Source organism: Helianthus annuus, chromosome 10, assembly GCF_002127325.2.
Source record: "Helianthus annuus cultivar XRQ/B chromosome 10, HanXRQr2.0-SUNRISE, whole genome shotgun sequence".
NCBI classification, from domain to species: domain Eukaryota; kingdom Viridiplantae; phylum Streptophyta; class Magnoliopsida; order Asterales; family Asteraceae; genus Helianthus; species Helianthus annuus.
The window spans coordinates 148486272-148508925 of NC_035442.2; the positions used below are offsets into that span (position 1 = coordinate 148486272).

General features: G+C 33.9%; 2 protein-coding genes across 2 annotated transcripts; both read left to right on the forward strand.

The window, feature by feature from the left end:
* Positions 1 to 14040: 14040 nt before the first annotated feature.
* Positions 14041 to 17507, forward strand: LOC110885996 (growth hormone-regulated TBC protein 1). Its single transcript, XM_022133747.2, has 7 exons — positions 14041 to 15114; positions 16118 to 16234; positions 16317 to 16495; positions 16567 to 16660; positions 16764 to 16841; positions 16944 to 17045; positions 17127 to 17507. The coding sequence occupies exons 1-7, from the start codon at positions 14638 to 14640 to the stop codon at positions 17259 to 17261; spliced, it is 1182 nt and encodes a 393-aa protein (XP_021989439.1). The 5' UTR covers positions 14041 to 14637; the 3' UTR covers positions 17262 to 17507.
* Positions 17508 to 17908: 401 nt separating this feature from the next.
* On the forward strand, positions 17909 to 22601 carry LOC110885999 (BTB/POZ domain-containing protein At2g04740). The gene is made up of 5 exons (XM_022133750.2): positions 17909 to 18791; positions 20989 to 21745; positions 21846 to 21882; positions 21986 to 22119; positions 22227 to 22601. Exons 1-5 carry the CDS (start codon positions 18350 to 18352, stop codon positions 22555 to 22557), a joined length of 1701 nt encoding a protein of 566 aa, XP_021989442.1. The 5' UTR covers positions 17909 to 18349; the 3' UTR covers positions 22558 to 22601.
* The last annotated feature ends 53 nt before the right edge of the window (positions 22602 to 22654 follow it).

Genomic DNA, 22654 nt, shown 5'->3' on the forward strand with positions numbered 1-22654 from the left:
CGCTAATTACATATCTACCACTGGGGTTGTATTCATTCATATGCAATTGATCGTTTTGATCAATCACTTCCTTATGTGCACCGTACTATCTTCTAGGAGGTTGTCAAGTGTTCTCGCCTTCGTAGTTGGTGTTTTGCGTATCTTTACATCCACAGCCATTCTATACAAAATTTTCACAAAAAACATCACAAACAAACCTGAACAAAGCAAAACAAATCAACCCTCTGTTTTTTCAAAGCAAAACAAACAAACATAACAAAGCAGAACAAAAACAGAACAAACAAACCTGAAAAACTGAAAGCAAAATACCCAAATCAACCCATTCACAAATAAGTGATTATCATCATCATACGGCATTCAGATTATCAAAGAACTGATTATCAAAAACTGATTATCAAAGGACTGATTATAAAAAACTGATTATCAAAAACTGATTCACAAATAACTGATTATCATCATCATAATCATGCGGCATTCAGATTATCATTATCAAAAACTGAAACCTAAATACCCAAATCAACCCTCTGTTTTTTTTTAGAAAAACATTCACAAAAAATTGATTATCATCATCATCATCATGCGGCATTCAGATTATCATTATCAAAAACTGAAACAAAATACCCAAATAAACCCTCTGTTTTTTACAAAAACATCACAAATATCAAAAATATATATAGATAAGATGATGATTCAAACCTCTGTTTTCAAGATGAAGATGGATGAAGATGATGAAGCTGGATGAAGATGATGAAGATCTGTGTTGACTGTTGAGAGTTGAGAGAGATATTTGAAGATTTTTGGAGAAGTGTGATGATGATAATGATCGATGATGATGTTAGTCATTTCATACAACTTATAACAGTCAAGTTGTATTTTTCGAGAAGTGTGATGATGACAAGGAGATTAAACTAAAAAATAATTATCCATAAGAAATTAAACTAAATAATATTTAGTAGTAGGATTATATATAAATTAATTAGAAAAGATTAAACTAAAATAATACTTATCTATAAAAAATGGTCTAATATAGTAAAAATAGAACTAAAGACCAAAATTTAAATGATATATTATAAACTGATGTAAATCTGCCTATGTTGCGGGTATTAAGAGATAAGGGTACTAAGGAATATTAAGGGATAAGGGTATTAAGGACATTTCATACATGTCTTTAACAAATCTAATCCATATTTGATAGAAGGGTTTTAACGGGCCTACAAAATCTAATCCATTAGTAAGCTTAATTAGATCAAATATAAGAGGCTTTATTGAACTGTTTAATAACATTTGGTTATTTGAATTAGGTCAGGCTTTAATTATTAGTTAATTGGATCAAATATAAGGGGCTTTATTGAACTGTTTAATAACATTTGGTTATTTGAATTAGGTCAGGCTTTAATTATTAGACAATATAAAATTAGGTCATGCTTTCATTTTAGACAAGAAATTTTGAGTTAGTTAGCTAATTTCTATATCAAACATGAACTAAATACAAACAATTTAAATGATGTGTTATAATCTATTTCGATGGTTATTAAAACTACCTGTGTGGTCACACATACTGTCTTCAACATTACTTTATAAAGATATAGAAATAAAGACTAAAATTTAAATGATATATTATAATCTGTTTTTTAGTATTTGATTTCGATCATTACTAAACCTACCCGTGTGGTTACACGGGTACTACACCTAGTTGAAGTTAAAGGCTATCCGGTGCAATTCGGTACAAACATAAGGACGAAAAGTGTAATTTACCCTTTGTATTTTAATTTTTACACTGGTATTATATTCTAACGTGTAAACTTTCACTCTTTATTTGAGAACGTTATGTATAGCATTTTTATATATTATAGGATAATAATACTAAAATGTATTAGAGTAGTTATGTTTTAATTTTTCCAATCACGCCCATTTGATAGATAGTCGTAAAACAACGCCCATTAGTAAAAAGAAAATTACAATCACACCTTTTTAGATAAAAATTTAACATGAAACCGGCAAATTTTCTTATGTGACACCTATATATGAACCAAAATCTTTACAACCTAATAAAAGCCATACCTAGGGGACACATGTCCCCCATCTATGGCCTCAAAACCTCATTTTCCTGCCATTTTTGCAAACCTTTCATTCCCCTCGTGTGAAACCCGAAGCGGGATCCGAATACATTATTCGGGTCATCAACGTTCCATCCATATTTAAAGCTTGAAACCGTTCATTGTTTCCATTCTTCTTCTTCTTCTCGCATACGCTTTGAGATTAGGTTTTTTTTTCCTTTCTTCTCTGATTCTTTTTCTTCTTCCTTCAGCTATTTTGATCCATCAACCTATGCAATTAATTGATTCAATCCATAACATTCCAGAAACCCTAATTTCGGTCACCGCCGATCAAGCAAATCCACCACCATCTCTTCCAATTTCATTAGCATATGGTAAGTTAATGTATTTATTCTTATTTTCCTATGATTGTATTTGTGTCTTTAATGTTTTATCAGATCTGATGGTTGTTATGTTATTGATTTGTTCTTTGTTTGAATGAATTTTTGTTTATTAGGGCTACTCTTCCTCTTTTACAGATACCCATGTTCTTCTCTCACTCCAAAGATATCTCAACAATCCCCCAAATCTGTTCACAATTTCACCATCAAGGTAACTTTAATGTGTTCATCTCCTTGATTCTTAGTTTAAACTGATTACTTTTTAAATTGATATTTGAAGTATATATGTAATAATGTAAATAGCTTTTGTTTAACTTATAAAAGTGGTTTAGAATCTGAGGATTTGAAATTAGTATATGTGAACTAAATTATTCAGAAAGTTTTACAAACTGTCTTACATTCTCATCATAGGTATTTTGGTGTATTGGATACAAAAGGTCCTTATCAAAAGTTCCTTATCATAGGATTTTGGTGTATTGGGTTTTCAGATGTACGAGATTTCGGACCTATTTTTTTGTTGCCAATGTTACATGTGTTGTGAATTAAATTTATTCAGAAAGATTTACAAACTGGCTTACATTCTCATCATAGGTATTTTGGTGTATTGGGTACAAAAGTTCCTGCTTCAGGTACAAAAATCATATTACTATAAGAAGAATCAGGAGATTGATTCAGCATCATCATCTGATCCACCTATTATCTCTCGGGAAGATTGTATACTCTAGATATTATTTTATATATGAATCCTTCACATTATCATATACTCCAGATAGTATTTTATAACCGCACTTTGAATTCGGTGATGCGTTTTTTTTTCATTATTGAATTGAAGAAGCGGATCTCCTGTTCTATAAAATTGATGAATAAGACGAACAATTATGTGGCCTTCAAGGTACTACTCCTTTAAGAACTGCATTGTTTTGGTCAATTTAGGGTTTGAAGTTCCTAATGATAACAGGATGACGACAATGAGTGTTTTGGGGCTGAATTGAGGTGTATGAACCGTGGGTCCATAAGTGGAGGTTGGTGTTCTATTAAGGATTGCAAGATGATATATAATGGTGGCTAGAGGTGGCTGGTGAAGGCGGTTCGTGACATTCAAGCTAAAATGAACCGGAGAAGCGATGACCAGCAAAATAATCTGGTACGTTTTCTTCATATTATGTTTGATTGTGGTTTGTTAATCTGTAAATGAAATTAGTGTTTTAGTGGTTTTGTTTTGAAGGAGTGTTTTAGTGCTTCAACCATTCTTTTAGATTCATGTTGTGTTGAAAGAAAAATTTCCTGCTTAGCCTAATCGCTTATACTTAGTGTATTTAAGATCAAAAAAACGAATGATTCATTCTGTTCCGTGTGTTCTCGCTATATATATTGTTCTGCATATATACCTTCTCTATATGTGTATTTACATTCTGTCTTATTGTTTGCAGGCCTTCGAAAAGTTTACAACAAGGTCTATGATGGGTAGAAAAGAGTTGCTTAAGATTACTCTTAGAAAAGCTGCTCATGGATGGAAGCTGATTGTTGATCTTCGTCTGATTGGTAATCTTCACTTTTAACCTGCAAAACAGCATTAAGATACCAAGTTTAAGTAAACAAACATGGTTTCATCATGTTTGACTTAAGTATGCACTTTTTGTTTATCTCAGAAGAAGAGGGTAAATGGTTGTGACTGTATATTAATGAACCTGCTTACACTGATCTTCAGTGGGTAATTTCTGTATCTCTTCTTAAACTGTATTATTCCAATTAGAATAGATTGTGTGTTGAGGTGTATTAGTGGCGTTTACTGCTTACCGGTTGTTAGTATTTCGATTTTTAGGGAATGTTCATCCCGGTTATTGAAGGACAAGGCACTGAAGAATTGAAGAACATAAAAAGAAATGGTAGCTATTGGCTCAAAAAATGCAAATTATTTGATGTTATGCACAAGTTGAACTTGGTCATGTATCCAATGTGCAAGGTCTAGAAATAACCGCAACATTTGATCCCCAAACAAATGAGTTTGTTGTTCACAGTCCTACTCTAACATCAAGCAAAGTAAGTTGGTGTGGTTACCGTGATCGTATTGTTGGTTTTGGTCTCTTTGAATGAAGAATTTCATTTCTTATGAATACGACCCTTGGTTACACCATCATTATGTGAATGCTTACAACACAGCTGATGCAAAGTATCTTGGTTTTAAAAAGCATGAAGCGCACAAAAGCGATGTGGTTTATAATCGAGGTGCAAAGCGCAAAAGCGGTGGCCTTTCGTACCCGATGCGCAAGACGATTATATGATTTTATATATATATCACATAGGTTTTTTTTTGCTATAAATAAGCCCCCTACCCAAAATATAGGTATAAATGAGTTTTTTATATGATTTTACCTACATGTTCAACCCAAAAAAACCCAAGGTACAACAATTTGTTGCAAATGTTTCTCAATTGGATTGAAATTGCAGGATAGGGGCGATGGCGGATGAAGGTGGAGGAGATGAAGTTGAGGGAGAAGATGAGAAACAAATGATGCAGTCTTTTAATTCATAGTGTTGTAGCTAAAAGTCTTTGCGTGTGATCGTTCACCGAAAGGATCCCACGATGAAAAGGTGAAATGATTTTATAGGTGATTAGCTTATGAAATTTGTGTAACCTTTTCCATTTCTTGCAGAAGATGGAGTCCAGAGTTTTATAGTCTGTTAAAAGTTGTAGAAAAAACACCAGGACTTTATTTTTCATATGATATCAATATAATGCTAAGGTCTGTTTTTTCTCCATATTTACGAAAAAATAAGGATTTTTTTCAAATGTGAATGATGACTTTCATTAGGGCTGTAAACGAGACGAACCATGCATGGCTAAAGTGAGCATAACCGCCTCGGCTTATTTATCTTTACGAGCTGAAATGCTATGCTCTAGCCAGCTCATCAATCCGTCACATTTTTTTAAAGAAAATTAATTTTGTATTTCTACACATATTTAAACAAAAGAATTTTTAAACAAAAGAATTTATAATTTATATATAATAAAATTTTGGGTTATAATTTACATATATTAAAATTTGGGTTTTAATTTAAATAAGCCAAACGAGCGAGCCGCCAAGTTGAGCTTACCTTGGTCCGTGCTCGGCCCTTTTACAAAGGAGCCAATTTCGAGCGAGCCGCGAGCTTTTTGAACAACTCTTACTTTTTTGCCTTTTTGCAGCGCCCAACGGTTGAATGACTTGGGTGAAGAATCAACCAGACTTATGAGAAACGGATATGTTGAATTACGGCGCATCAATCTTAGTCGCCATCCGTAGTGGACATTCAACATAGGTTTAGGTGAATCTCCTCTTAGAACCCAACATTTCATGTTTATATGTTTTGTGAATAATATTTTTTAACTGAAAATATATAATCTTAATAACTTATTTAGCAGGTACAACATTTCTTCTGTGTTTTTTTATAGAGTCAAGAATTCTAGAAATCTTGGTTCGTGTACAAGAATTATTAACTGCAGCAGAAGCAGGAAAAAATTTATAGGCAGTGGAAGCAGACCATGTTACCTCAACTGTCCAATGCAGGCCACACGTCTAAAGCAGGAAAAAATTAAAGGTAAGTTGTTATATGATATATTATTATATAATTTATGGATCACACAACTGAAGCTGTTATCTGCATTTGGTTTTTTTTCCTGTTGGTGATGTCAAGAGTTGGTGGATATGGGGATACTGGTCATCTCCCATGATGTACGCATTGAATGGAATAGTATTAAATGAGTTTTTTTTCTCATGATTGGAGAACCTAAGTCACACAATTTTATTTTAATGGGGGGTTGGATTACGGGTGATACAAGCTGGCTAGGGTCGGGTCAAACCACACATTAGATCCCACAAAGATGGCTCAGTATCATCACCTATTAAACATTGCATAAATGACACCATAAGGTGGAGAGTATTATGATGTTAGAGCTGCCGAAACACCCCTTAGATTGTTTAAAAGTTAACCCTAGATTAGGTAAATAAGTGATTAGTCGTTACAATCAGTTTATAGGATTAACTTTTTTCTGATTATTTTAAACCTTAATTTTTGCAGGCATCTAGAACAATTTAACATATCATGTTACAAAAAGGAGGCAAAACAAAATAAAAAAGAAAAGTTCTATTAGCTCTACTGTGAATGGCTCCATCGCTCAAGCATTTCATGAAGAAAATAAAAAGAATCAACGATTGATGATGCTCATAGCATGATTGTAACAACCCCAAATCAAATGCAGAACGGGTTAGAGATTTAAAACGCGACATGTTACCAGTTTGTGGGATGCCTAGAGCACAAATGTTGAGGTGGCTAGGGATTTAAGATTTTCTTTAGATGGAGATCTTATAAAAGAGTATGTTCATGTACCAGGTGCCTATGCTATTTTCACTTACATTTTCCTATGAGATTATTGTTTATCGTCAAAATATACTTGATATTTATACAACTATTCCCCTTCCAAGTAATTCATCAGCAACAGGTAGTGCACTGGGTAGTTATAGTGTTGAAAATGCTTATGATGAACATGACTTTTTTCGAACTAAGGGTGACCTTGGTGCTCTTGGTTACACCATCAATTCTCACTAGAAGTGTGGTTGGTCATATTATTCATTTTACTTCCTCTTTACACACACTAAATATCGTTTCAATCTTTTCACATGTACTGTCAAGTAGACTGCGTTTCAAAAAAAAAAAAATACTGTCAAGTAGACTACTTGCGAAATTAAAAAAAAATTATGCTAAGCAAAGTGGTGTTTTGGCAGACAAAGTGGTGGGAACAGGGTTTATGTTTTAATCTGATCTAAAATACGAGTATTACTCGATTAAGTCATGCATAAGATCATACGCTAATAACTCAACTACATCTAAGTGGTAATAACTACTATACGTTTAGAATATGAATTTGGTAATATAAAAGAAAGTGGTTAAATTTCAAACGTCAGCTAAAGTTCACGTTTTGTTTTAGAAATGATTTTTTACCTGTGTTATCTTTTTTTTTACAAGTTAAAAGATTGTATTTTAAATTTTGAGTTTTTAAGTTTTAAATGTTGGTGTGTTTAGATGCACACGTTACTTTGAGTTAGATAGTTTAATAAGTTTACAAATACATTTTGAATTTTGTATACTAAGTAGTATAAATGTAATTAAAAAGAATAAAAAAACATATCATTTCTCAACACCGCGAAATTCGCAGGTATTATCACTAGTGTACTTAATATACTGCTTGTGTGTATCCAAATTTTAATATATCCAAGGGTTTTTATGTGTTTGAATTGTTCTAATAAAAACTAACTAATTTGAATCTGACCTAGACATTCTAAGTTCTAAAATTATAAATTAAGACTCTCTAAATCTAGACCACACAATCGCCAAGTGTACAGATCAATGTAGTACAGCCTAAGAAATCAGAGTATCGAACCCACGAGACTCTATTGAAAACGTATACTATACTAGATTACTTATCTAAATTGACTTGATTTGATTGTTTTAATGTTTTGAGGGGGTTTTCTAACAACCGAATGCAATTTTAATAAAATATTAACTAACGCGAACACTAACATGTGCAATCAGATGATAATAAAAGTATTACCTAGGTGTGGAATCCTATTCGTGAATCATTGTTTTCTAATGGTATTGGTAACTAGATGGAACCAGGATATGATACTAAACTAATAGGAATTCCTAGAACTAAGAAAACCCTAAAAGTTGTTAAACTCACCAGTTAGTCGAATAACCCCACAACGAATCCAACAATACTAAAGTACCCAAAAGACGGTCTATCTCAGAGCGCGACAATCTCAATGCACCATAAAATGTAAAGGGGTGATCTAATAACAATTCATCAGAGTTAAGTAGGCAACTATCAAAAGACAATAAAAGAGGACCTGCTCACAGGCAATTAACACCTAAATCGTCTAGTGAGAAAGACAAACCTAACTAATCCCCACCTCACAACTTTTAGACCAGGAAGAACATTTAAACCCTCTAAAACCTCAATCACAGCTCCTACGGGTAACATATACTATTAACCGTAAACTAATCGCAAACACACACTAGGCGACCTAACTAGCATTCATACATGACTGACCATCACAAAAATGCAAGCGAAACTTATGAAATAGTTTAAATCAATAATAAGCATGCATAACATCTGAATTCATGAACAAGACACGTTACTAAAGTATTAATCCATCAAAGTTGTTACCAATAACCGAAAGAAAAAACAATCAATCAACAAATATTCATATTTAAACCTAGGTAGTAACAAAGTATTTAGCCTAGAATCATCTTTAAAACAAAAACAAATAGCAATTTGCATTCAATAAACATGGTTGAAACAAGATAAACTAAGAAACAAGGAAAGTCGAATGGCAAAACTCAAGCAAACTCCATCCCGTAGCTTCAAACCTTCAACCAAATGCTTCTCCTGCTCCAAAATCACCTCCAACCTGCTTAATGTTCGTCCGTGTGGTGTTGTTGATGTTTTAGAGACGAAATTAGGTTATATTAGGTCAAACTCGCGGCCCGAAACAACCTTCGGCGATCTAGAGTCCCTTCGCGGACGGGCATGCCCTTCATCCCGAATAAAAACCCGAACATTAGTTGTCTTTTTTTTATAGATGTGATTTGAAGGGTTTTGTATTTGAAACAATAAGTTTTGACACTTTTGAATATTATCGTACCATATTGTTAAATGATGTTTGAATATGTGATGATATTTTTTTAACAACATGATATATATGATGATATTTTCTAAAAAACATTATTTTTTTTCATTTAACATATAAACCCGAAAACGGAACAACCCGACCCGAACTAACTAGAACCCGAATAACCCATACCCGAACAACCCGAACTTTAAATGAGTTGATTACCGGGTCACTTTTTCCTAACAAAAAACCCAAACAACCCAACCCAAAAAACCCGAAACCCGAAAATATAACCCAAAGAACACCCCTAGTCACAACCAAACCATTATATAACAAAAAACAATTTTTTTACTCTACTTGAATTACAAGAAAGCAATCGAAAAAAGCAAATGAATAGTTGCGGATTTATTTACTACACTGAGAGTTTACAGGGCCGTCTTCGAGAATGCTAAAAACAATTGGGCCTCGGGCGAGATAAAAAGTTGAGTTCACCCCTTATAGTATAAACTCATCAAGTATATATTAAGAAACCACAACACGACAATAAGTGTAATAGAATAAACAAAAAAAAGGTAGTTATAGCAAAATAATTGAATTTATTTAAGCGAATGATATGGTTCTTCAAACGTTTTTGAATAAAACCATTTGCACCAACTACATCACCCATAAACATTCAATAGCTAAAAAAATCAAACATCTAAGATCTATACAAGCAATATTGCTTAGAGGTGTATAAATCGTTTTTTTTTTCGAATAACCGGTCCGGTTTTAAACCAAACCGTTTATTTTTGTTGAAAAAGAACCCGGTTTTTAATAACCGGTTCAGTTAAAAAATCGGTTTTACATGGTGGGAACCCATACTGGTCTACTTGATTCGGTTTGGTTAAAAACCAGGTTTGGCAAAAAAAAAATCGGTTAACAGGATAAAAAACCGTTTTTTTTTTTAAATCTGTTTTCAGTTTTTTAACCGGTTAAAGAGATCAAACATACTAACCTATATACAAACCGGTGGTTCTGTTCGATTAGAAAATGTTTTTTTTTACACCTCTAATATTGATAGCAACAAGAGTTACTAATTTCACCAACAAGTAGCAACGTTGAGCATAAAACTCTAGTATTAATTTAGGTGAAACTTATATTTAATGTGTAAAAATAGAAAATGGAAAGTTGCATCACAAACAAAAATTTTTGAAACGAGGAAATAAATACATAAAAGGCCAACCGGCCCAGCTATAAAAAATTTAAAAAAGGTAGAAAAAGTGGCAAAACAAAGAATCGAACACACAACCTTTGTAGACTAAACTCAAATAGAAACCAACTGGAATAGTCGCTATTATATTACATAGCCCAATCCTCTATTATCCATATAATTAGGGCCGTTTAAAAAGCCCATGGCTTGAGGCTCGCTTGAAAAAAGTTCGAAAAAAACTCGGTTCGAAGTCAGTCGGTTTTAAACGAGCTGGCTCGGCTAAGTTTGGAAACGAGCAGAGCCTGAGCCAAGGTAGGTTCGATTCGTGGCTCGCTCGTTAGTTGGCTCCCTTGCTTGGCTCATTTAAATTAAACCCCAAATTATAGTGTATATTCTAATATATTTAAGACATGTTGTTTAATTAGTAACATGGTTATTTTTTATAGAAAGAAATATATTGTTAAGCTAAAGTCTTAATTAGTAATATTGATTTAAAAAAAAATAGATTAAGGTAAGTAACATAGAATCTTTTCTTTTTCGTTTTATTTATAGTTTGCCAAAAATTACTATTCTATTAGCCTAAATAATGTTTAATTATTGTTTATTGGTTATATATATATAATTATGTGTACAAAAATACAAAAATTATAAATCCTTTTTAAACAAACGAGCCGGCTCGACGAGCCACGAGCTGGCTCGAGCTTTTGACTAGCTGAGCCCGAGCCCAACTTTCTAGCTCGTTAAGAAAATAAGCCGGCTCAGCTCGATTCGATTTTTAAACGAGCCGAGCCTGAGCCCACCCAGGTTCGATTTGGCTCGGCTCGTTTACAACCCTACATATAATATACATAAACAAAATTTTAAATTTTGGACATTTTTTAGTTTTGGGCCTCGGTCACTGCCACAGCCCAAAAACCGGGCCTGCGAGTTTATGTATAGTTGATACCACCATTAAAAGTAAAACCTATCAATAAGATAAACCCTGTAATAGCTAACCTTGTACCCAAAAATACTAATGTTGGGAGGAGTAATCTATATCCAAGTTGATTCGAATTAAGGTAACAATATCAGTTTGAGAATGAGCATACACTAAAAGTTCATAGGCTAAACTTACGATGTTGCTTCTTTAACTTAACCATCAAAGCCCAAAACTTAGAAAAGCCAACCATTCACCAAAACTAAAACTAGACGGTTTCATATCCGAACACCCAAGACGTTTTGTCTAGTAAAGATTTTAGTAGCCTACAAAACAATTATCGAGATATTACGACAAGGCTTAACAAGGAATCAAGGATCATTACGCGTTTATCAGGGCCGGCTCTGGGTTCGGCAAACCCGTGTCGACGCTCGAGACCTAAAATTTCAAAGGGCCCGAAAAGTCTTTATAAGCTTGTATATATTTATTAAATTATATATTTAGTATATTTATCGGTTTGTTATGCAAAAAAGTATTGGTGATGTAGTGACAAAAACCATCTCAAAATAATGTAAAGGTCTCAAGTTGAAGTCTTTGCTCCATCACTAAGCTTTTATTTTTGTAATTCATTTATCCTTAACCATAATTTTGAGCCCAATTCTTTTCGTCGCCTGAGGCCTAAATTTTTTCAAAAGTTTTCGGGAACGACTATGGACCATATCAACTCTAAAATATCATCAAACAAAAATCATTGAGACTAAATCACAATAAAGAATAATGAGTCACACATGAAACGTAAAAGCCTAACTGGAATCATTATGAACGAAGCTTCACCCGAAAGAGACGAGAGCACGTTTGTGAGATCAAAAATATATTGAGATGAATTATTTCTCAAGAAAATTAAAAATCATTGTATATTTAATGTTTTATTCATAAAAAGCCAGTTGGAATCAATATGAGCAGCATTGGTCCTCATCTTTTGACTTTTTACATCTCTAGCCCACTAGCTTTTATCTTTTGATCAACTCTGTCCCCTTTTCACAACTATCTTTCACATTAGTAGTGCAAAAAAACTTAGGGGCTATTTGGTAGTCTCTTAATGATCATTCAGATGCTACCTTTTAATGGTTTAAAACATCTGAATGAATAAGAGGTAATCTCAAGTCTGAATGATTAAGAGGTAATCTCTGAATGGTAAATCATCACATGTCACATTTTTTTAACTCTCATTGGTAAAATTTTAATAGTTCTATTAAGAGGTAGTTTTTTAATGATCATTCAGAGACTACCAAACAACCCCTCATTCAACATATGAATGAGTGAATACATAAAACATACAGATTGACAAATTCAACATATTTTTACAATATCTCATATATAAATTTATATACTAATTTTTTATTTAGACCATAGGGTATGGTTCCCCTTCCCTGATGGCCACCTAGGCTCCACATCACATTCTAGTCCACATCATCACTACTCCCTCATATGTGGGTGTGGTTCCCCTTCATTCCCCTTTCCCCTTCCATCACAACATCACCTTCATTCTCTTCGGGATGATCGGGAAGGAGTTACCGAGTGCACCGATCACCGCTCGGGGGGGGGGGGGGGTGTTCCCGATCGGGGAACACCTCCACATCAGCCTCCCGATCCTTTCTCCCGAACCACACCCCCACGTCTTATGAAAACCACTCAACTTTTAATACGTGTTCCAACCTTGTGAACTTTATTTTTATGAATTTATTTATAAAAAAACCACTCAACTTTCAATACGTGTCCTGAACTTTTTTATGAATGCTAAACAATTTTTTAACCCAGTGATCTAAATGAAACACAAATGAATCTTGATTATAAACTAGAAATTAGAAATTACTTTTTGATCTTGACTTACTCTGAACAATCCCGTAACACAATTATTATTTAGTAATCTTTATTCACTACTACCTTTCACTTCATGTTAAAAATTGAAACACAATAATTATTAAGAGGCTGTTTGGCAACTTCTGAATGGTTAAGTACTGAACCAGTAAGAGGTCTGAACCATTAAGAGCTAGTATAATGCTTAACCATTTAGAGAAAAATGTTTGTCCAATTCAGATTAGAGGTCTAACCATTCAGCATAAGGGTGTTAGGAGTGGTTAAACACTTGAGAGTGACAAACTAAAAAATCGACCAATCAGAGTGCGCCACGTCAATCAGTGAAAAGTGATTAAACTTTGGTGAAAAGTGTTGGCAATGATTTAGACATTTGGTGAAGTGGTAAACTTTTTAAATAAAAAAAGGAAAAAGATGTGACTGGTTGAGATTGGAATGGACCGCACCCCACACCCCCCTCTCTCTCTCCTTCCCCGCGTCGGTTATGCCTCACCGAATCTGTGCCCATTTCGTCAAACACCCATGCGACAAAGGTGTTGGCATTGGTTGCCGTGGGTTTGCCGATCGGTGCCGGGTGGGTTTGCCGCCCCCACTCCGGACACCCTAATGCTTAATCATTCAGAGATAAATGTCTGAACCATTCAGATATCTACTCGCAAAACAAACAGTCTGAACCATTAAATGTTAAATCATTAAAAGTCCCATTAAGAGCTAAACAAAAAGCCTCTAAATAATACCGTATTCATATATCTTCCATTTAGCTTTAAAAAAATTAACATTTATAATTTTTTAAAAATATTGAAACTTGTGTGGTTTTTAACAAAAGATTTTCATTTAAAAAAAAAAAACACAAATGGCATAAACTCAACCGTAAAGCATCACCACAAATAAAATATTTAAAAACAATCAAAGAAAATAACAAAACAAAAATAGAACATATAGACAACACTCTCTTTCAATATCTTCTTACAATTTAAATTTTCAAAAAAATAAAATGTAAGAAAAGTGTGCTCCACCACACCCTACCACACCTACCACACAAGTTCCCCACCCAATCCCTTTTAATCCGTAAATAAATACTAAACACCAACAATTCAACATTTCCTCCTACGAAGTAATCAACCTATGCGGCCCTCATTAAAAAATCTTTGTACTAATGTTACTCAAGTCAGTTCTCCCCTTTAAATTACAATAATGAATTGCATATAACATACCATGTTCATCTAATTCAAACGCGTTATACCCTAATTACATAGGGTTTCCTAACTCATCTGTCAATTCCCACACCTCCATTTCAAGATCAACATCATCTTTTCTCTTCTGTTCTTCTGTTTCTTGCTTTTATTATCATCTTTACCTTCTTGTTGCTATGTTTTTTTCAATAATTTGTGGTTTTATACAAGAAAGTTGAGATTTTTCAGGCACCCATTTGGAGATATGTTGTAAAGATTTGATCTGTGAATCCAATCTTGTACCCAGTAAGCCCATGTGAGCTTTCTTGATATTTTTATTGTATAAAGATTGAATCTTTATGTTTCTTGATTGATTATAATTTATACATCCATAAGAAATGTTTGGAACTCAAAGCAAGAGGGATCTATCTCTTGAAATTCAATCCCAAATACCCATCTTGAGACCAAGTATTCATGCCAGAAGGGCAAATATCACTGTGAAATTTCAAGATCTTTATGGGTTTACAGTTGAGGGTAATGTTGATGATGCAAATATATTGAATGAGGTGAGGGAGAAAGTGAGGGAACAGGGTAGGGTTTGGTGGGCTTTAGAAGCTAGCAAAGGGGCAAATTGGTATTTACAGACTCATGTAACTTCTGCTATTAAATCTTCCCTAAAGTTTTCGGCTTTAGTGAATGCTATCACCCTCAAGAAGCTGATTAGAAAGGGGATACCTCCGGTTTTGAGACCCAAAGTTTGGTTTTCTTTGTCGGGTGCTGCGAAGAAGAAATCGACTGTGCCGGATAGCTATTATAATGATTTGATAATTGCTGTTGAGGGTAAGGTCACCCCTGCGACAAAGCAGATCGATCATGTAAGTTTTACAAGTTCTTTGTTCATGTTATATCAAAATGTTTTAGCTAAATTTTGTCCGTTTTGTTTTTGTAGCAATTTTTTGTTCTGGGATGTGAATTGCAACTTAAATGCCTTATAATTTTGTGTTTTATCATCGCGGATGTGTAATTTTGTGGAATTTTCGAACAGGGTCCAACGGGTCATGCATAGTAGTTTCTTGATATGTACCAATCGGTTAATAGATAAATAATCCGTTGAGTGGATTAAGCTCAAAAGAAAATAGTAGGAACCAAGAATTTGAGATAACTCTCCTTTTAATAATTTTCATTCATAATAAAACACTAAGCACAAATACCTATTTATAGGCTTACAAAAACAATTACACTACTATCACCACTAATCCCACTACTCATTCTAATTTACCCACCTACGTAAAATAAGGACATGAATTACAAACTAAACAAAGGAAAATTGCATAACTAAAGTTGCATGAAAGTGAGTTTTGTGAGAACGTGCTAGCTAGTAGATCGTGGGTCACATTGGCACGTAACATTTCTCGACCCCTAAGAGGCTAAGACCCATATCTTTGTCTTTAGTAGGATCGGTTTTGTTATCCAAAAGGGGTTGAGGCGCAGCTTGTTGCCTGTTTACCTGCCACTTCATTGTAATTGGCCTATGATTGCTTATATAAAAACGAAAATGTTTCAAACCAAAAAATAAAATAAAAATCGTTATGCGATAAGTATCTTTAGTTCTTTACATGATCCAGAGTTTGTAAAGGTCATTAACATGATTATGTGTGTTATTGAAGGGATATATAATAATTGTATAGTGTAATATGGTTGCTTTTAAATTCAGACACTTCAGTTTGTTTACTTTAAGTTTTAGTGTACTCAATCCACATTTTTAATTACTAAATATTGGTTTATACAGTACACTGTACTCTCGAGCTGAATTTTTTTTTATTATTATTATTATTATTATTATTATTTATTATTATTATTATTTTTTTTGGAATGCAGGATCTGCCACGAACTTTCCCGGGTCATCCATGGTTGGACACTCCGGAAGGTCACGCTTCGCTGAGACGTGTTCTTGTCGGTTACTCTTTTCGTGATTCTGATGTTGGTTATTGTCAGGTATGTATCAACATGCTCAATTAACAATGCTAATAAAGGTCTTTGTTTTTGGTGACTGAGTTGTATTTATAATTTACTGCAGGGTTTAAATTATGTGGCTGCATTATTGTTACTCGTGATGAAAACAGAAGAAGACGCGTTTTGGATGTTGGCGGTTCTTTTGGAAAATGTATTAGTCAATGATTGCTACTCAAATAACTTATCAGGCTGTCATGTAGAACAAAGGGTGTTTAAAGATTTGCTGAAAAAGAAATGCCCAAGGTAATATTGTATTGCTTTATATATTTATCATGAAATTACGGCTTTTAAACTTTGAGTATTCTGGAATGCAGTATACATGCTCATTTAGAAGCTCTTGAGTTCGATGTCTCTCTTGTTGCCACCGAGTGGTTCCTTTGTCTCTTTTCAAAGAGCTTGCCTTCAGAGGTTATGATTACTGTAGACATACGTAAATCATGAATATGCACATGTGACATGTGACATGTGACATGTATGTATATATCTAATAGTTATGTTCGTACAAATGCAGACAACGTTGCGAGTTTGGGATGTTCTCTTTTATGAAGGAGCACAGGTCTTACTTAACATGGCTCTTGCTATATTCAAGGTGATTCACTTATTTATGTCTTTACTTGCAGACTTATACGAGTAACACTAGTCCATTAATTCATTAAAAGTAACAAGTCTTGTGGTTCTACTGTTATTGCAGATGAAGGAAGACGAGTTGCTAATGGCAAATCATGTTGGGGATGTAATCAATGTTATACAGAATACGACTCATCATCTCTTTGATCCCGATGACCTATTGACAGTAAGTGTACCCTCTATAAATGTGTTTAGGCTGTTGGATCAAGGAGAAAATAACGTTATATATTGGTACTTATGGGTGCAGGTTGCTTTTGATAAACTGGGGTTTATGAGCACGAATATATCCAAGGAAAGGAAAAAACAAGAACCAGCGGTAATGGCGGAGCTTGATCAAAGGTTAAGACGGCTAAATTCTAGTAATTCGGACGAGAACAGCTGACATCTGTTGTTTAAGAATAATAAACCTTAATATACTTGGACATGTTGTACAAATGCTAAAAAGGCTTGCAAGGCCTAGCATGTTTGTTTTCAGACTATTATTTATGTTTAGGAGGTAACTTGCCTCACAAGGGATTTGTGTTCAAATCTTGTAGCTTATGTATTGAGATGTTGTTGGCTCCTGGTGCCTGTTTCTGGCTGGAGTTTATGTTTGGTTATCTATGATATTTCAGTATTGACCCACAAATCAGTGTTCTTTATCCACTAAATTTTCTTTTAATATTACAAGTGGCTTGATCTTTTTAATAGTTTTATACTTTTATCAAGGGTGTTGCTAAAGATACACCCTTTTAGGGGAATACGCTGCATCAACATCTTATAGTCATTGAGTCAACACGTCAGTCATATGCTATAAAATAACATACGTACATGGGTCGTATGCCTCAATACAAGCGTATACCATCACACTCGCTGCCCTATATGGACGTATAATGTAACATACAATATCTCATACATTATATCGTCTTTACCTGAGTGGCTATCAATTTTAAGTTTTGTGCATATCCGTGGCGCATGAGTGTTCATGTCAACTCTCCATTGAAATAAAATGCATACATGTGTTTCAAAAATGATAAGATTTTACTAGATGTCGGTTTGGTTCGGTTATGATGGGTATGAAAAATTGATAACCATAACCGACCTGTTACTTTCGGTTAAAAAAAAAAACAACTAATTGACCTACCGGATTTTGATTTGGTTCGGTTTTATCAGTTAATTCGATTATGGGTCGGTTAATTTGGTTTTTTCACACCCTCTTAAAATCTTTGCCGATGAATCATAACTGTCCATTTTGTTAATCATCTTCCTCCTTTAACCCATTTCTCACTACAGTCACCTGATCATAAACCCTAATCACATCCTAATCACCAAGAAAAATGCTGATATTTTCTTAACAACCGCCTCCATCTTCAAATTCCACAAACACCCTTAACTAAACAATGAACAAACAACGATCTTATCCTCTTTATCATCATCATCCTTACCAAATTCAGCAACTTTATTCATCTTGAACCGAAACCCACAATCATTATGTCCGATTTGGACGACATTGACCTCAACCCAGAAGACTTTTTATCATCAGTCCCACTAAAAAAGGTCCCATACGGCGACGTTTTCGAAGCCTCACGCGCCGGAGACGTTGACCGGCTGAAATACTTATTAGAGTCCGGTGTTAATGTCAACGCACGTGACCAATGGGACTCTGTGGCTCTATACTATGCTTGTTTAGCAGGGCATCTTGATGCAGCCAAGATGTTGCTTGAAAGTGGTGCAATTTGTTCAGAACATACTTTTGATGGTGACAGGTGTCATTATGCTGCTTTGAATTTGAAGGTGAGGAAGCTTTTGAAGGCGTTTGAGGCGCGCCCGCCTCCGTTGGGGCCGTTGCAGGGGGCTTTGAGGGAAACTTTTCTTGGGTGTGTGGGGAATAGAGGGTATTTGGAGCAATTGGATGGGAAGTCACAGTTTGAAGGTATGGGTTGGTTGAAAAGATTAAAAAGATTGGAACTTTGTTGTTGATCATGTTGGTTTGTTGTTAGTTGGTTGTTTGGTTTTGGTTCTTTAAGCATGGATTGTTTAAAAAGATTAAAACTTTATTGTTGATCATGTTAGTTGTCTGGTTTTGATTCTTGAATGGTGTAATCTACACTTTAAGTATGAATTGTTTAAAAAGATTGGAACTTTGTTGTTGTTCATGTTGGTTTGTTATTAGTTAGTTGTCTGGTTTTGATTCTTGAATGGTGTACTCTATACTTTAAGTATGAATTGTATAAAAAGATCGGAACTTTGTTGTTGTTCATGTTGGTTTGTTGTTAGTTAGGTGTCTGGTTTTGATTCTTGAATGGTGTACTCTATACTTTAAGTATGAATTGTATAAAAAGATTGGAACTTTGTTGTTGTTCATGTTGGTTTGTTGTTAGTTAGGTGTCTGGTTTTGATTCTTGAATGGTGTACTCTGTACTTTAAGTATGGATTGTTTAAAAAGATTAGAACTTTATTGTTGATCATGTTGTTTATTGTTGGTTGGTTGTTTGGTTTTGATTCTTGAATGGTGTAAGCTACACTTTTAAGTGTGGGTTGTTTAAAAAGATTAGAAGTTTGTTGATGATCATGTTGGTTTATTGTTTGGTTTTGATTCTTGAATGGTGTAATCTACACTTTTAAGTATGGATTGTTTAAAAAGATTAGAACTTTATTGTTGATCATTTTGGTTTGCTGTTAGTTAGTTGTCTGGTTTTGATTCTTGAATGGTGTAATCTACACTTTTAAATATGGGTTGCTTAAAAAGATTAGAACTTTATTGTTGATCATCTTGGTTTATTGTTAGTTAGTTGTCTGGTTTTGATTCTTGAATGGTGTAGTCAACACTTTCAGACTCAGTTAGGGGTGTTCAGAATTCGTTTCGAATTCGACAAATTCGAAATTCGATTCGATTATCAGGAATTCGTTTCGATTATAAGAATTCGAATTCGATTCAATTCGAGTCAAGTAAATCGAATACAAATCGATACGAATCGAATACGAGTTTATAATTTCAAATTCGATTCGATTCGAAATTCGAATAAAAATTATACATTTTATTTATTATTTTTATATATAATACATATATAACTTTATTGGGCTATACTATAAATTATTTTCAAAATTTATTCCAAATATTAAAATTGCCCATTACCAAACCCACTACATGGCCCATAAGGCCATAACTAAAACCTAAGTAGCAAATCTATCAGTATATTTCTAACCCTAAAAATATTAAAGTGTAGTGGTTATTCCCGAATCCTCGTTTTGAATGTTAGACTTATGATACTTTATTTATGGTTGCTTTAAAACTTATGTTTCATTTTAATAGTTATTTACATGTTTTCTGTCTGAGAAACTGAATCAATTCGAATTCAAATTTTTAATCGAATACGAATCGAATACGAATTGGGTTTTTTATTCGAATACGAATCGAATTGGGTAGGTTTTAATCGAATACGAATCGAATTCGAATTCAAGGAAAAATAAAAATTATTCGAATAATTTGATTCGAATAATTCGAAAATTCGATATTCGATTCGATGAACACCCCTACTTTCATTATGTATTATTTAACAAGATTAGAACTTTATTGTTGATCATGTTGATTTATCATTAGTTATTTGTCTGGTTTTGTTTCTTGAATGGTGTAGTCTACACTTTATGTATGGATTGTTAAAAAAGATTAGAACTTTATTGTTAATCATTCTGATCTATCATTAGGTAGTTGTTTGATTTAGATTCTTGAATGGTATAATCTACACTTTAAGTATGGATTGTTTGAAAAGATTAGAACTTTATTGTTGATCATGTTGGTTTATTGTTAGTTAATTGTCTGGTTTTGATTCTTGAATGGTGTAATGGTGTAATCTACACTTTAAGTATGGATTGTTAAAAAGATTAGAACTTTATTGTTAACCATTCTGATTTATCATTAGGTAGTTGTCTGATTTTGATTCTTGAATGTTATAATCTGCACTTAAAGTATGGATTGTTAAAAAAACGGAACTTTATTGTTAATCATGTTGATTTATCATCAGTTGTCTGATTTTGATTCTTGTATGTTATAATCTGCACTTTAAGAACTAATCTTTGCTTGATTGTTAATCTTGATATCGAATTTGAAAGTGGGTATGAACGGTGAATAGGTAATTTGTCTAACGGAGGAACCAGTCCCAGCTATTTCCCTCCAGACGTTACATTTTATCTTCATGGAAGACCAATCGAAGCTCATAGAGTAATCTTGAGTGCCAGGTCACCCTACTTCAAGAAAAAGTTCGAAACCGATTGGAGGGACCGTAAAGAAATAAGATTCTCGAGAGAAAAGTTATCTTACCCTGCATTTTACAGCCTTGTTCACTTCTTTTACTCCGATAGACTCGAGATCGCTGTTGATGACATGGAAGATCTCGTTAGAATATGCAAAGTTTGTAAGTGCGAATCATTACAAAAGGTTATAGAAAAAGAAGTGAGGCATCAAAAGTACGCAGATTATAAATCGTTACAAGATATCGATAATTCCCAGCGACGGTATATTTTACAGGGTAGTTCGTTACCTGAGGAAGATCGTCTCCCCGCTGCCTTATCGCGTGTTCTTCAAATATCTCTTAATAATTCGATTCAAGAGGGAAAACATGAAGATGATCTTGTGTCACGATTTGGTTCGATGAAAATAAATGGTTTTGAATTTGAAGATGATCTTGCGGATGTTAATATAAAAGTTGATGATAAAGTTTTTCGTTGTCATCAAGTTATTTTGGCTTCAAGATCGGAATACTTTAAAACTAGATTATCGCGTATGGAGGATTTTCTTGAAGGGAAAGATGGGTTACCTGATTACAATCTTCCGCTTATTAACGAACACGATCTTAGCATGGAAGCTTTTGAGAAGATGATAGAGTACATGTAAGCTTCTTCATTTTATTTATTTATTTATTTATGATTTGTTTGTATAATGGACTTAAAAAACATAATTTTTGTGTAACGTCCTTTTGCTTCTTCACAGGTACACTGACGGTTTGAAGGATATCAACCCTGAACAGGTATTCTACATACATCTTTATAGATTTAAAAAAATAAACAAAAAATGTCAAAAATGTAATTTTCAACTCTTAAAAAACGGTCGTTTACTGATATATTGAGCAGGCTGAAGAAATGTTTGATGCTGCTTCAAGATACTTATTATTTCCTCTTAAACGCGCGGTTGCTGATGCTCTACTACCTCATCTACAAATGGTCCCTCCTTCACAATTATGCCACTGGTTGATATTATCCGACATGTATGTTACCGTTACCGTTACCGTTACCCTGTGCTTATTTTATCAGTTCTTTGAAGTTTAATAATATCACACGTTATATTTTACGACAAAACCTTGTGTTGTTGTAGGTACGGTGTTTTGAAGATACGGGAATATTGTCTGGATATGATAGCCTGCAACTTTGAGACATTTGCAGATACTAAGGAATTCAGAGCGATGCTTCTAACGCTGCCACCGCCATCTGGTGATTCATCACTTCGTACCACTGTTCCAAATGCTCCTGGAGCGGAAATGAAGATGACAGAAGGGAACGTTCTAGATGATTTGCGTGAAAAGTGGCTGGAAGTTGAAGCTGGAGAACTCGATACAAGAGACGAAAGCGCGTTACTTTTTGATAAACGCCTTGAGATGCTTATGTTGGTTGCACAACAAGAACAATCTGTAGCTGATAATGAGTAATTTTGTTTTTTAACATGTTGAAATATTTTAGAACTTATCAATAATACCACATACAATTCTAATACCAAAAAAACAAAATTTACTTATTAATACGAAT